Source organism: Leucopleurus acutus (genome assembly GCF_964270905.1).
Source record: "Leucopleurus acutus genome assembly, chromosome: 7".
In the NCBI taxonomy this organism is placed as follows: domain Eukaryota; kingdom Metazoa; phylum Chordata; class Mammalia; order Artiodactyla; family Delphinidae; genus Leucopleurus; species Leucopleurus acutus.
In genome coordinates this window covers 32,946,238-32,961,880 of record NC_139150.1, presented here as the reverse complement: position 1 = coordinate 32,961,880, position 15,643 = coordinate 32,946,238, and the positions used below count along the sequence as shown (strand labels likewise).

At 48.7% G+C, this 15,643-nt stretch overlaps 1 protein-coding gene across 1 annotated transcript in view; it reads left to right on the top strand.

The window, feature by feature from the left end:
* The window catches only part of COL15A1 (collagen type XV alpha 1 chain), a gene marked incomplete at both ends in the record, with an annotated part of 103,045 nt that overhangs the window by 29,578 nt on the left and 57,824 nt on the right, over positions 1-15,643 (top strand). The window contains 4 exons of the mRNA XM_082843699.1: positions 5,294-5,841; positions 7,209-7,283; positions 8,748-8,828; positions 13,992-14,139. Coding sequence (XP_082699825.1) covers positions 5,294-5,841; positions 7,209-7,283; positions 8,748-8,828; positions 13,992-14,139 — 852 coding nt within the window. The remainder of the gene's footprint in view (positions 1-5,293; positions 5,842-7,208; positions 7,284-8,747; positions 8,829-13,991; positions 14,140-15,643) is intronic.

The window sequence follows — 15,643 nt, the reverse complement described above, 5'->3', positions numbered from 1 at the left end:
GCCACATGGAAGCCTGGGCTTTACTGGCCATGGCAGCACTGGGCTGGTTTAAGCAGGCTTCTGGGTGGGAACCTCTCAGCCCCTGTCCTTGGGTACCCTGGACCCCCAGCTGTCCCTTGAACGCTCAGGACACCACTTAGAAACAAGCCACTGGATGAGAGGCCCTGGTCATTCACTCCCTGTGGAACCACACATTCTACAAACCTGGAGTATCCCACCAGAGAGGGACTTCTCCTCCTGTTCTCAGTAGGAGAGAGAGAGGAGCTAGAGAAAAAGCTTTCACTGGATTAAATGGAGAAGAAAGTGAAGCTATCAGCAGGGTACTCATGGTTTTGTTTTTATCTTTAAACTGTGGAGGGGAGGAAAGAAATCTCAGTGGGTTGCTTGCTTTTCTATTTCTTTTCTTTTCACTTTTTCTTCTTTCTATAGAGATGGGCTGTATTTGAGTGAGGAGAAACATGAAGAAAAGGTTTTATACTTTCTAAAAGGGGATGTAGGGTGTTAACGTCTTCAAAAATATGTAAATGTCTTTATTTTTCACATCCTGTACTTGGGGTAAAATTCAAAAAGTAGAAAAGAGTATCCAGTGAAAAGAAAGTCTCCTGTCGTCTCCCAGCCACCAGCACTGTTCCTTGGAGACAATCTCTGGTCTCAGTTTCTGGTGTATCTTTCTAGATGTATTTAATATATATATTAAAATATATTTTATATATTTATGTATTAATATATGTATTTCCAACTGATAGCAATTCTATTCTGCACCTTGTCTTTCTTATATGTTTGTTTCTAGTTAATACATCTTGTTTCATATTAAAACCTAAGGAACCATACCTTTTTAAAGGCTGCATTGTATTTCGTTGTATGGGTATATCAAAAGTTACTTTTTTTTTTTTTTTAGAAATTTATTTATTTATTTGTGGCTGTGTTGGGTCTTTGTTGCTGCACGTGGGCTTTCTCTAGTTGCGGCGAGCGGAGGCTACTCTTCTTTATGGTGCGCGGGCTTCTCATTGTGGTGGCTTCTCTCATTGCGGAGCACGGGCTCTAGGTGCACAAGCTTCAGTAGTTGTGGCTCGCGGGCTTCAGTAGTTGTGGCTCACAGGCTCTAGAGCGCAGGCTCAGTAGTTGTGGTGCACGGACTTAGTTGCTCCATGGCATGTGGGATCTTTCTGGACCAGGGCTCAAACCCGTGTCCCCTGCATTAGCAGGTGGATCCTTAACCAATGTGCCTCCAGGGAAGTCCCAAAAGTTATTATTTATTTAACCATTCCCCAAGAATTCCAAGACAGAATGGTTTAGATACATTTAGATACATTTTAAACAATACTGCAATGGATATTCTTGTAAGTGCTTTATATGTCACATTTGTAACTGTATCTGTTCCAAAAATTCATAGATGTATAACTGCTGGGTCAAAGAGTACATATGCACTTTTACTTTTGATAAATATCGTCAAAGTGCCCCTCCCACAGTTGTTGTGCCAGTTTACAGTCCCACCAGTGGTGCATGCGATGGCCTGTTTCCTCAAACAGAATATTATCCAACATTCTGATCTTTGCCAATCTGATAGGGAAAATGGTATCTTCATAATCTTACTTGTATCTCTCTTGTTCTGAATGAGGTTGAGTATTGTTTCATATGTTTAAGAGCCATTTTTTTTTCTTTTACTGTGGAAAGAATTTCCTGTTCTTTGCCCATTTTTCTGTTGGATTTTTGGCCTCCTGCTTATTCGTTTGTTTTGTGTATTAGCGTAATTCACCTGTTGTCTGTGATATATGTAGCAAATATTTTTGTCCAGGTTGGGATTTTATTTGACACTGTGGGGATTTATTCTTGCTATGCAGAACTTTAAAAATTTATGTGTTGTTAAATTTAATGAAATTTATAAATCTTGTTATTTTTGCCTTCTGGGGTTTTTCATACTTTAGTTTCTGTTTTATTGCAAGTTGCAAACTGGACAGAAAAAGCATTGGATTGAGAATCAGATCTACTTTTAGCCACCAAATCCCTTCCCTCCTTTAACCTCAATTTTGCCTTCTTTCTGTAAACTGAAGGGGTTGGACTTCATTTATTTGTTCATCTTTTCATGCATTCATTCATCAGCACTGAGCTGGATACTGGGAACACAGAGATAAATGGTGTGGTCCACGTTCTTGTGGTACAATGGGGAGAGAGACAAGTGACCCAACAGGGACCTGCAGTGTGCTGGGAGTGGAAGTGGAAGACCTCAGTATATATTGAGGGGGCATCTGATGCGGGCCTGGAAGGAGATGTAGGTCAGGAGGTGAAACAAGAGATTTCATGGGAGGGAGTCTTGGAGAATGAGGAGTTAGTTATTCTGGTAAAAATAACTGGTGGGGCGAGGTGGGGTGGTGGCAGAGGGAAGAGCATTTGACAAGGAGGGGAGGGGCCCTGTGATGGCCTGGGGCACTGGAGGGAGGGCGTCGGGAGTGCTGGGGAGTCAGAGTGCGGTTGGGTCTAGACCACAAAGGCCTCTCCAGCCAGGCGCCCAGGCTGCCGCGGACCCTGAGGGCACAGATGGCCAGAGAAGCCTTCTCAACAGATCAGATTTGCCCTTTGTTGAGGATGGGACAATCGTTTTCATTTGAGTGTTGTGAAATATTTTCCATGGCATTTTTATAAAGAATACTACAAGGAATACTTTTGAATATCATCTAGTTTAAGAAATAAAGGGCTTCCCTGGTGGCACAGTGGTTGAGAGTCCGCCTGCCGATGCAGGGGACACGGTTTGTGCCCCGGTCCGGGAGGATCCCCCATACCACGGAGCGGCTGGGCCTGTGAGCCATGGCCGCTGGGCCTGCGCGTCGGGAGCCTGTGCTCCGCAACGGGAGAGGCCACAGCAGTGAGAGGCCCGCGTACCACAAAAAAAAAAAAAAAAAAAAGAAATAAACATCATCACTGTAGTTGAAAAGCCCCATGGACCACTCCCCAAATCTCATCTCTCTACCTCTTCTAAATGTTGGCAAGAACATGCTTCTGGTGGACATGTAAAATGGCACAGTTGCATCTTAATGATAGTTAAGATAATAATTGCATCCAAAAAGAAATGATAATTATGGTATATAATGTAGGTGTTAGCTAATGCTAGGGAAGTAATCATACTACAATACATAATATAAGTATCATATCAACACTTTGTTCACCTTAAACTTACACAATATTACATGTCTGTTATATCTCAATTTTTTAAAAATGGCACAGTTGCTTAAGAGAACAATTTAGCCACACTCAGTGAAGTTGCAGATGCATATACCCATATCATCCAATAATTCTACCCTAAGTGGTGGAATTACCTGCACAGGTAAGCACAAGGAGATGTGTATAAGAAAGTCCATAGTAGTAGTGGTTGTAATAGTGATGGTAACCTCACTCATCAGCAGAAATGTGAACTAATCCATAGTGGCTTATGTATACCTAGAGTACTGCTGTGAAAATATGAGACCTGGAACCACACGTCTCAACAGGGATAAATCTCAAAAATACAGCGTTGAGTGGAAAATAAAAAAGTTCCAGAATACATGCAGCATGCCAACATTTATATGAGGTTAGTAGACAGGCACAGCAGTGCTGCCTTCTGTTAGAGACATATAGTCATGTAGTAAACACACAAAGGCATGCATGGGGATAATAAACACCAGACCCCCAGAGTGGCTGCCTCTGGGGCATAGGCAGGGAGAATAGGATCAGAGAGTCCATGAGAGCTTCAGCTGAGTTGATATTTTCTTTCTTAAGTGGAGTGGTGTGCCCATGCCTGTTCCTCATGTTATTCTTGTTCTAAAAATGTTAATAATATATTTTATTTAGCCCAGAATTTCCCCAAATTATCATCTCAACATGAAATCAATCTAAACATATTAAACAAAATGAATATCTTACATTCCTTTTTTCAAGCATTCCTTTTTCAAAATCCAGTTTGCATCTGTTGTCCTGCCTGCAGAGCTCCTGCCCACCTCTCTCTGGGACCTGCCTTCCTATCTCATCACCGCAGGTGCACAGGGGTGCACGTCACTGCAAGCCAGCCTGCAGCCTTCTCCCAGGGGACAGTGGTTGGGTGGACCAAGGCTCATGAACCTGGGGTCCTTTCCAGGCCACCACAATGGAGGCCTATTATTTCTCCCCCCAAGGGGTAGTGGTTAAGAGCACACCTCATTAGTGGGATGCTCTCCTGAGGGGCTTACCTTGGGCAAATTTCTTACCTTCTCTAAGTTTTCTCTGGGGTAGAATGGGGATAATAGTACCTGCCCTCATGGAGTTGTTGTGAGGAGTAAATGAGCTAGCTAATGTATGTGAAGAGATTAGAGCCTGGTAAGAGTGAGAGCCCGGGGAATGTGGGTGATGCTGACCATGATGACGACAGTGACAGAGGGCGATGACGATGATACGTATTTCAGTTGTCCTAAGGTCTGAGAACACTTGGTTTTGTCCCTGCTTTTTTCCCCACACCCTGAGGCACTTAAACAGTAGACCTCATTCAAAATAAAACAAAACAAAATAAACCTATCCACTTTTTAAAAACTTAATTAATTAATTTATTTGGCTGCCTCAGGTCTTCGTTGCTGTGCATGGGCTTTTCTCTAGTTGCGGCGAGTGTCGTTGTGGTGTGTGGGCTTCTCATTGCGGTGGCTTCTCTTGTCACGGAGCACGGGCTCTAGGCAAGCGGGATCAGTAGTTGTGGCTCGCGGGGTTAGTTGCTCCGCGGCACGTGGGATCTTCCCGAACCAGGGCTTGAACCTGTGTCTCCTGCATTGGTAGGTGGATTCTTAACCACTGTGCCACCAGGGAAGTCCCAAACCTATCCTCTTTTAAAGAAAGAAATGGGGAAAAAATCCTTAAGTTGATGGGGGAACACTGTAGGGATATTCTAGGAATATTTTTAAATGTTTTCCAAACTGCTAATCATGACTTGTTCATGGGTAATGATATCAATTCAGTAGGTTGTTTCCAGCATGTTTTTAATAAAACAAAAGAGAAAAAGAATTGTTAAACAGAAAGGAAAATATCATAGTGCCTGGTAAGTATTAAAAATAAATAATGTTTTATGAAACATCTGTTTCGCTGTTACAGATATATATTTGTCTAAGCGTGCATATTGGGTGGCCATGTAAATGCATTTCTTATTGTCGGTCATTGTCAAAAAAGTTTGAAAAACAATAGTTAAGACACAACAGTGGGGTTCCTGAAGGATCCCATTTCATTCCTGAATTTATTTCTTCCTCATTTCCAAGCGTAGTCGAATATATATGTGAAGCATGGCCTCCTCTCTCCCTCCCTGCAGAATTGGCTTCCCAGGGCCACCTGGACCTCACGGAGCTCATCGGCGTCCCGCTGCCCTCGTCCGTGTCCTTTGTCACTGGCTATGGTGGCTTCCCGGCCTACAGTTTCGGGCCTGGTGCCAACGTCGGCCGCCCGGCCAGGACCCTCATCCCACCCACCTTCTTCAGGGACTTTGCCATCAGCGTGATGGCGAAGCCCAGCAGTGCCCGAGGCGGCGTGCTCTTTGCTATCACAGATGCCTTCCAGAAGGTCATCTACCTGGGCCTGCGGCTCTCAGGAGTGGAGGACGGCAGCCAGCGGGTCATCCTGTACTATACGGAGCCCGGCTCCAAGGTGTCCCACGAGGCTGCCGCCTTCCCGGTGCCCGTGATGACCCACAGGTGGAACCGCTTTGCCATGGTTGTCCAGGGCGAGGAAGTGACCCTCCTTGTGGACTGCGAAGAACACAGCCACGTCCCCTTCCCGAGGTCCTCCCGGGTCTTGGCCTTCGAGCCCAGCGCGGGAATCTTCGTCGGCAACGCAGGAGCCACGGGGCTGGAGGGATTCACTGTGAGTCCGAGCCCTGCAGATCAGGGGGGCCTCTGGACACCGTGCGACAAACACAAGCAACTATTCTTGTTATTATCTTATTCTTATGTCCTCAAAGAGGCATGTATGCTGGTGGGAAGAAAGTTAGGCCCAGAACACAAAACCTAGATTCCAGCACTGAGTTTTCAGTGTAGCTTGATGATTTTAGACAGTATCTGGATTCTCTGATCTTCTCTGTGTTCTCTTATCTATAAGTAGGGATAAGAAAACCTAGGCCACAGGGTTGTGGAGTCATGTGAGCTAGCCTGTGTGAAAGCACTTTGTATGTTTTAAGGCATTATAGAAAGGGTAAGGTTTGTTAGATCCTTCAGTGATTTTATCTTTGGAAAAGGGTGGCAGTTGCATGTAATTTCTACAAAGGTGGAATAGCTGGGATGCCAGAGTGTGAGGTAGTTTCTCTCTCTCCTTTTGGATAATGCGACTTGAAAAAAATACCGGAAAACTGATTTTGCTGTCAAAATGGTTTTTTTGTTTTTTGCGGTACATGGGCCTCTCACTGTTGTGCCCTCTCCCATTGCGGAGCACAGGCTCCGGACGCTCAGGCTCAGCGGCCATGGCTCACGGGCCCAGCCGCTCCGCGGCATGTGGGATCTTCCCGGACCGGGGCACGAACCCGTGTCCCCTGCATCGGCAGGCGGACTCTCCACCACCGCCACCAGGGAAGCCCAAAATGTTTTTTATGAATAAGCCATTCTAAAGCAGATCCCTAAGTTACTGTAGTTATTCATTTAGTCAGCACTATTCTTACTGATACCTTCCCAACTGATTCAGGACAGGCCTGTGGCCTGGGGTTTGGGTTTATCTGTAGGACAGTGGAAGATGGATTTTAAGAAGTTAAAATCCGATGAATAATTTTGAAACGCTTGCTTGGGGATAGTCGTGGAGAACGGGCTGTCAGGTGTGGAGAGGGGAGGCAGAGTGGAAGCAGGGAGGTTGGTGGACACCTACTCTGGGGACAGTTCCTTCCAGCTGGGAAGCATGGAGTCATGGGGGAGAGACACTTTCTGGTGCGGGAGGCGTGCATTTTAGGGCTCGTTGTTGACAAGCTGGGGACCTGGGGACAAGTTAGGAGGCTGCTGTTAGTCTACGCTTTGAACACCATACTCTCCAAGGACCTGTCTAGTTAGTGGGGCTCATATTACATTGGCCCAAGGAGCATGCCCCTGAATGAGAACAGGTCTGGAGGTGGCTTGGTTTCCTTGTCACGGCTCTGGGCGGCACTCCTCACACCTGTCCTTTCACGGCTTCTTCTCTGTTACAAAAATGTCATGTTTCCCACGGCTGCTTGTGCTGTAGACGTGGCCTCTGACCCCTCTGCTTTTCCCTAGGGGTCTATACAGCAGCTTACCATCCACCGTGACCCCAGGACTCCCGAGGAGCTGTGTGAAGCTGAAGAATCCTCGGTGAGCCCCTACCTCCCCCCGGCGTCCAGAGAAGCTGGCGCCCAGGAAATTTTTCATTTCCAACGTCATGAAGTCTCTGAAATCTCTCATCTTGGCAAGCACTGCATCAAGTCCTATTTTGGGCTTTTTGGCTTTATTATTATTTTTAAGAACTTCAGCCATGTCTTTGGTGTGTGTGGGGGAGGAGTTGCGTTTCTTCTAAGGTGTTAGGTTCTTCCGTGGCCGTGCCAGTCAATGGCGTGGTTTCCAGACTTCCTGCCAAGAAAGGGTGTCAGGATTCTAAAATCAAAGTAAAAACTCAAAGACATTCTGGGTGTAAATTCTTATAAAAGCAAAACTAAATTTAGCTTTTATGCTTGGCAAATGAATCAGTTCCTCAGCTGGGGGCAGTGGTGGTGGGCAGGGGACAAAAGATGGGTCCTTTCCCCCCTCCATCCCTCCCTCCCCCCCGCCAGAATTGACTGAGCACCTGCAAGGTGACAGACCTGGGGAGATGCTGGAGATGAAGGGATGAACTGGGAACTGTCTCTATCCTCCAGATGCTCACACACACCCAAACTGCAGTGACAGAGCTGAGTGTGAGTGGCCCTCAGACCCAAATTCTAGAGGTCAGGTAGGACAGGAAGGTGGGGGAGGAGCAGTGGGAAGCCGGTCAGGCCGGAGCTGATGCCTGACCAGTGACAGGCAAGTGTCATCCAGATGAAGAAGAGGTGTTCCCGGCAGAAGCCATGGCAATAATGCAGGAAAGGCAGAGATGGGCAGAGCGTGGCGTATTCCTAGAGCTTCTGCCCCTCTTTGGGTGGTGTCAGCCCCAAAGCTAAAATAAGCTGATTTTATTCATTTAGTAAAAACTGCTGCCAGTGTCGTTGGAAAGTCCCTCCAAGGTGGAACTTGGATCTGTGAGAATGTTTGCTCTCCTTGAGGCTGTGATCCCAGCCTGGCGTTCGCATGACGCTGAAAGAAGGGAAGCTTTGTGTGTATTTATTCCTTCATCTCCGTGTTGCTATTGAACAAACAGAAACAACCCAAGGGTCCACAAATAAGTTACAAAATCATGGCATACGGTGTCTTGGCTGCCATTAGGGGGCTAACCCTGAAGACTAGGTAGCAAAGGGAGGATGTATTTCAAATGTAACGACTCCCAGTGAGGAATTCTGGCGACAGTCGCACAAAGAGGGAGTGCCTTTTGATCGAGATTGAAGGGCACCTGGGCAAAATGCAGGTAGGTATGTTAGAGAGACTACACTGATTGTAGTTTTTTGTTTGAGCAATAAAATGTGGAAGGAAACAGAAAGAATAGCCAAGACGTATGCTGTCTTCTCCATCCCACTCCCTCTGTCTCCATCCATCTCCATCTCTCTCTTTCTCTTTCACACACGCACCGTTCCTCCACAGGAGTTCATTTCTGTGACTCCGCAGTTGTAAACTGCCCCCCTCTGCCCAGCATGATTTGTCTCCACACAGGCGTCAGGAGAGACCAGCGGGCTTCAGGATACAGACAGAGTAGCTGAGATCTTGGAAGCCGTCACCTACACTCAAGCCCCGGTGAGTACTGGATGCTGTGCCATGTCCTCTTAGTCGGCTTTTATGGGGCTAGGTGATATCAGAGAGTCCTGGTCTGACGTCTCTGTTCTCAGAACTGTGACTTCATTAGACAGTTCACCTGGGGAGGTCAGGAAAACACTGGCCAATGGGCACTTTGCAAAATCCCAACTGCAGGAGAACACCGTTACCTGGGTGCCACCCTGTGCTGTGGCCACGAGAGGGCTGTCCAAAGGTGAACTTTGTGTTCTGTCACCTCCCAGCTGTGTGAGCTTAGGTGACTTACTCAGCCTCTCTGAGCCTCAGCCCCTCTCCCATAAAACAATAATCAGCGTGCTATCTCATGAGGTCCTTGTGAGGTTAGATGAGGCCATGCAGGGGCAGGTCTCGGCCCAGTGCCTGGCACAAGGGAGGTGGCCCTGAACGGTGGTTGTTGTCACATTTGCTCAGGGCTCTGGCTGTGAGAAGGAAGTTGGGGCCCCCACTCCTATGAGATGCAGAGTCCTCCCAGGAGCTCGTTTCTGGCCCCATGGGAAAGGCAGCCATCCTCCCAGTGGTGTGGGCCTCCTCCCTCCTGGGAATGTGCCCCATGGCCAAGACAAGGAAGTGGTTTTGAAAGCACTGAATCAGACTGTGGAGACACCAAGGAGCCTGTTGTAATGAAAACAGCCGGCACTGTCTGAGTCACTGAGCACAGAAGCCCCAGCCATCTCCTCGACTGGTCTGGCTCAGTCTACAGACTCATCTCTGATAGAAGAAAGCAGGGAGCTAGAAATAAGCTGGGGGCTCTAAATTATAGACCTCCAGTGACAGAGGGGTGGGTGGTACAGAACAGGACCAGAGTCTGTTAGTGTGGGAGGGACTTAAAGGTCACCTCTTCCTGTTCAGATGTGTACAGAAAACTGCCCTTTGTACAAATGAGCAAACTGAGGCCCAGAGAGGGCAGGAGACTGGCCCTAGGGTGTGTGGCTGAGCTGAGGCTAGAGCACAGGTCCCCTCATGCCCCATCGAGGGTTCAGGCCGTGACCCTGTGCTGCCGGCCTGGGCGGTGTCGCAGGGGTGCATCCTCAGGACCACAGCCGATTTGGGGGTAGCTGAGATGGAGAAAGTCAAGGGTCCAAGGTGCCCGCCTAGGTGGTGACTGGCGGGTGGCTTGTCTGGGCAGTGTTGCAATCCTGTGTGCCCATCAGCGCTTGGCCACCCCATTGGCATGTCCAGGGCATAGGGCAGCAGGGCACAGAGCCGTGGTCCCCTGGGCTTTCTAGCCTGACGCTGCCCCCCGCCCCCAGGGTACCAGTTCACAGCTAGGAGTGAGGCTGACTTGAGCAGAGAGGCTAATAACCCGAGGTAGCCCTGAGCGACGGACAGGAAAGGGGAGTGGGGCTTAGGAGCATGAGATGTCATGGAGGCGGGTGCTGGTCAGGGAGGGCTGTAACCTTCTTTGCAGGGTGGTGTTTTCCATTCATTCCCCAGAGGAGGCACTGAGGTAAACGCAAGTGAAGTGCTTTGCCCCGGGGCTGCCCAGCCTGGAGGTGGCAGAGCCAGGTCTCCAGCCTGGACCCAGGCTGCTATCAGTCATGTCACCCCCAGCTAGGGACTTGTCCCTTTCACCCTCTCCTGGAAGGCTCCCCTCCCTGGCCACCGGCCTTGCCCCGCCCCCTCCAGGGCGGGGTGGGGGAGGGTGGGGGTGGTGGAATTACTCTCCTCGGCTCAGACATTCCCCTCCCCTCTCTGTCTGGCTTCTCTCTTGGAATGAATCTCACTTCCCTGTCCTCAGCCTTTCCAGCCCTGCCGCCCTCCAGGACACAAGCCATGACTAGCAAACGGAATCATGGACTGCCTGAGCACTCAGGGCCTTAAAAAGCCAGGCCCTCCTGGCCTCCTTCCCCATTTAGGGTAGGAGTCCCTGCTCCCCAATTCTTCCCCCTGCTAAGTCAGCATGTGCTGACACACCTTTCCATTTCTGGAAAGCTCTATCTTTGACGAGTTAGAATTAATACCTTAGGGTTCTCAGCCCTGGCTGTGCATCAAAGTCCTGAATGTGTGTGTGTGTGTGTGTGTGTGTTTATTTATATGTCCATATGTGTCTGTGTATATATGTCTGTGTGTGTATGTATGTGTGCTTGTATGTGTTGTGCGTATGTGTGCGTGTAGGGGTGTGTGTGCTGGGGGAGGGTCTTAAAAAAAGCCTCTTGCCTGGGCTGCATACCTGGACATTCAGATTCAGTAGGTCTGGAGTAAGATCTGATGGTCCGTACTTACACAAAACTCTGCAGGTGATTCTGCGCCACAGCCAGGACCTCTCTTCCACCCACACCCAAATGCTCACAGATTCCCAACACAACACACCCTTTCACTCCTCATCTGTGCCTTGGCTCTTGCAGGTTCTGTTTGCCCGGAGGGCCCTTGCCCACCCCTGTCTCTGCCTGGCCAATTCCCACTCCTTCAGGATCCAGTCCATAGCCCATCATTGGAGGCCACGGCCACGCTGCCCTCCTCACGCGTGACTCTCACTCCGGCAATCCCAAGTGTCACGTTCATCACAGTTAGTTGGGTCTGGGTCTGCATCTCCCCGTAGTCCAGCAGTTTAAGGACAGATGCCCTTCTTATTTACTCACTTCTATATCCTGGGGATCAGCCAAGACATGGCACACAGTAGGGCCTCAGGAAATATGTGTTGAACGTGGGCCAGCAAATTACCCCCTTTTTTTTTTTTTTTTGTGGTACGCGGGCCTCTCACTGTTGTGGCCTCTCCCGTTGCAGAGCACAGGCTCCGGACGCGCAGGCTCAGCAGCCATGGCTCACGGGCCCAGCTGCTCCGCGGCACGTGGTATCTTCCCAGACCTGGGCACGAACCCGTGTCCCCTGCATCGGCAGGCGGACTCTCAACCCCTGCGCCACCAGGGAAGCCCAAATTACCACATTTTAATTAAAAACTCTTAAGGCTTGACATTCCCATTTTGTCACAGGCCACACTGGTTCTCCATCCACACTAATGCCTGAAAACCAGCAGCAGCCTGTTGGAGACAGGACACCTGACCCTGACTGCCGAGGGTCAGCTCACCAGCTCAGCCCTGAACCCCGGCTTCATGGCTGCCTTGTTGGGGTTTTGCCAGAAGAGGTTTTTAGCTGAGAGGCTGGAGTTGGTGATTTCATATAAGTCAAACTTTGCCGCCTTGAGTTGCTGAGCTCAGCCCACCCTTACCTGACTGTCCTGTGTTTCCCGTATGCTCACCTGCCCTACCTGCCTCATCTCAAATCCCAAGCCCCTTGTAAAGCCACTTGGCTTCCAGCCACCAGCAGTCTTGCTCCAGGCTAGGGAACCATGGTGAAGTGGCTTCCCCCAACCCTTGGCAGGGAGAGGAGAGGAACCTGCCTGGGGCAGGGGTCCTTACCGCCTTGCTAGACCACCATGCAGCTGGGGAATGGGGAGCTCTAACTTGGTCTTCTTCACAGCCTCTCCTTGGTTGGGGGGCAGTGACTGCTTGCTGCTCCCACTATACCCCCTTGGTTCCTGCCTCACTGGGCTTCTTTAGTGCACCCTCCTGGTCTCCTGGCCTAAACTTCAATACCCCAAATCCATGCTCTCATTGACACCAGGGTGAACTCCCTAAAGTACACACCTGCCCACATCTCCCCCATCCTGATACCCAAAGGGACACAGTTTGTTGCCTCTGGTTTAAGGCCAGACTTCTCACCTAAGAGCCAGCCCCCTCCCTCTCTCTGCCTCCCCAGGTTTTATCCCCCTGCTTCCATCCTCGAACCCTGGCCAAGCACAGGTTGTCAGGCCCTGGCAGTGCTGTGTCCTTTCTCACCTCAATGCCTCCTTCCATCCCTGTTCTCTGAAACTGTTCATTCTTCAAGGCTCAACTTCTTGAAGCCTTCCATCTCTGCCCTCACCCTGGAGATTTTAAGGTGCAGTAGACTATATCTTTTTTTTAGTACACAAGTATTCCATATTCATTATGGAAAAAACTACAAGTACAGTTGAGCAAAACGATAATCACCTTTAATATTAACACCCAGAGAAATCACATCTAGGGATGTTGATGATAGCTACCATTTATGGGCTCATACTATGGGCCTGGCCCTATGCCAAGCACCTCCATGCATTTTATAACTTTTAAGTAGTTATTATTGGCCCCATTTTACAGAGGAGGAAGCTGAGGCTCAGTGAGGTTATATGAGTTGCTCAATATAATATAGCTAATAAGTGGAGAGCTGGGATTTGACTCGAGTTTGGTTATAAGAACTGAACCATTAAATCCTAAGTTTTGGGGCACATAAGAATCTTCTTTGTTCTGATGGACCAGAAAGTCATCATTTATATACTAGGTTCTGACATTAAGGAAATAACCTTCTGTTATTAGTCAGGATAGGTAAGTGATAGGTATGGTAAGAAATTTACCCTGAAATCTTAGTGTCTTAGTTGTTTCGTGTTCATACCACAGGTCCCACACTGGTCGGTAGGATCCCTCCATTCACCCTAGCCCCTTGAGCTCAGAAAGTGATGAGACTATCTGACCACTAACGAGCCCTGGGTCACAGGAGCTGCTCCCCGATCCTGGGTCTGGGGATGACCTTTGCTGCCCTTTATCAGGATTTCTGCCTAGCTCTCTGAACTGCTCTGTTTCCAACTGTTGGGGTTTTTGGTTTGTTTGCTTTTTCCTAGTTGGTAAAGGTGGTGAAGACATTGACTGGCTTTGGAAAAGTTACACAGAAGCTGAAGTTTCCTAGAAAGGAAACCACACCCATCTTTTTTTTCATAGGTATACAGGGCCAGTGTACCTCTGGGATTGGATTTATACAGCTTTTATTGAGCACAGCCCCCTTCCTCCCTCCCTCCCTTTAACGCATCTTTACTGAGCACCTCCTCTGTGCTGGCCTGGGATGCAGGGATCACAGGGATATGGTCTCTGTGCTCAAAGAGCTTCAGCCAAGAGTATCAGAGTCTTGCTGTAAACTGAACAAAGTTTAATTACCCTAACATACACCTTTTTTAGGGCCTGGGTGGCCCAGTGATCGCCCAGGTGCACAATAGGCAGGTCTAGGTTTTCTTCTGGTTTATTCAGCTTTTATGGAGATACTGTTTTCTCCAGTGATACTCACTGCCGTCTTTTCTGCTCTCCTGCTGAGTAAATCCTTTGGGTCTCATTTCCCCTGCAGTCTAGAGAAGCAAGAGTTGGCCCCATCAACACACCTCCAATCCTGTCTTCTCCCTCTGAGGATGCAGAGCTTTCCGGTGAACCTGTACCTGAGGGGCCCCAGGAAACCACCAACGTGAGCGCCGTCCCGCACAGCAGCCCCAAGCAAGGCAAGTCCCCGATGCACCTTCATACGCAGTGGGTTTTGTTGAGTGACGACTGGGTGATGTATGTGATAGAGAGCATCTCACTTGAGCTTCCCCTCAACCCCCTGAGGAAGGGACTATAATCACCCTCATTTCCCAAACAAGATGGGGAAAGCGAGTCACAGAGAGGTTATGTCACCCAGCCGAGGCTCCACGGCTCCTAAATGGCAAAGCCGGTGTTTAATCTTGGATGCCAGAATTTTTAACCCCCAGACTCCACCCCTCCAGAAGGGCCTGGGGTGTGAAAAGCTTGTGATAATTGTGGCTGCTTATTAAATACCTACTGTGTGCCAAGTGTTTACATACTTCCCCTCCAATCCTGACAACATGTCTACTAGTCGCTAGTATTAGCTAGGATTTTACAGATGGAAAAACTGATGCTTGGAAAGGTGAGTGATGTGCCCACAGTCACACAGCTAGTGAGTGGTGGGACTGAGCCAGCGCCCAGGCCTGATTCCAGAATCCCTACTCTTTCCGGCCTTGGCCACAAACTCACCGACTCTCTGAGGATCAGGCCATCTAAACTCCTGTTGGCACATGTGGGAAACTAACTGATGGCCAAAGAGGGGCAGACACCCAGGAGGTCATTGGCAGGCCCTGGGGGCAGTGCTGGCCTCCTGACTACCCATCCAGGGCTCTCACCCCTGCCCAGCCATACAGAGGAGCCCTGGCAGAAGCAATTGCACAGGATCTGACAGGATCCCCCAGGCAGCAGCATGGCCGGAGATCGGCCTGCATTTTCTGCCCTTTATCAGAGGGGTAACCATTCAAACTGAAGTTACAGCCAACGCCAGAGCACTGAGATTTAGGTACAAGGTCAAAAACAACCCAGACTGCCCACATTCACATGTACAGCCCTGGAATTGGTGACACAGAAAATTTAATGACCCAGAGACATGATAATGGTGTACTCCACAAGAAAAGCAGCTTTCAAAACTATATGTGTGCTGTGACCCTAAATTTGAATATATGTTATTTATATCTATTTATATATAACCATGTAGAGCACTGTGTGTGTGTGTGTGTGTGTGTGTGTGTGTTAGAATAATATACAACAAAATGCTGTGAGTGGTTATCTCTGGTGGCAGGATTGTAGGTGGTTTTTATTTTCTCTTGTACTTCGGTATTTTATGTCTTCTAAAATCTTATGTATCATTATTCCTTTTACTTCTGCCCTCCGTAAATGAATATTATTTTAACAACTAAACTTGGGAAGTCTGTCTGTGAGAGAAGGTATATAGTACTGAATAGAAAACAATTGTATAATAATTTAATAAAGTTACAATACCAGCAAGGAGTCAGGGTGTAGCCGTGGAAAGACCGCTGGATGAGACCCTTTGGACGAAACCCTGCTCAGACACCTCTTTGCTGTCGGGCGTGGGCAAGTTGCTCAGCATTTCCAAGCTTTGGATTCCTCCGGCGTCCACTGCGAGCATTCACAACCCCTGCCTCCCGGCTGGATGAGAGG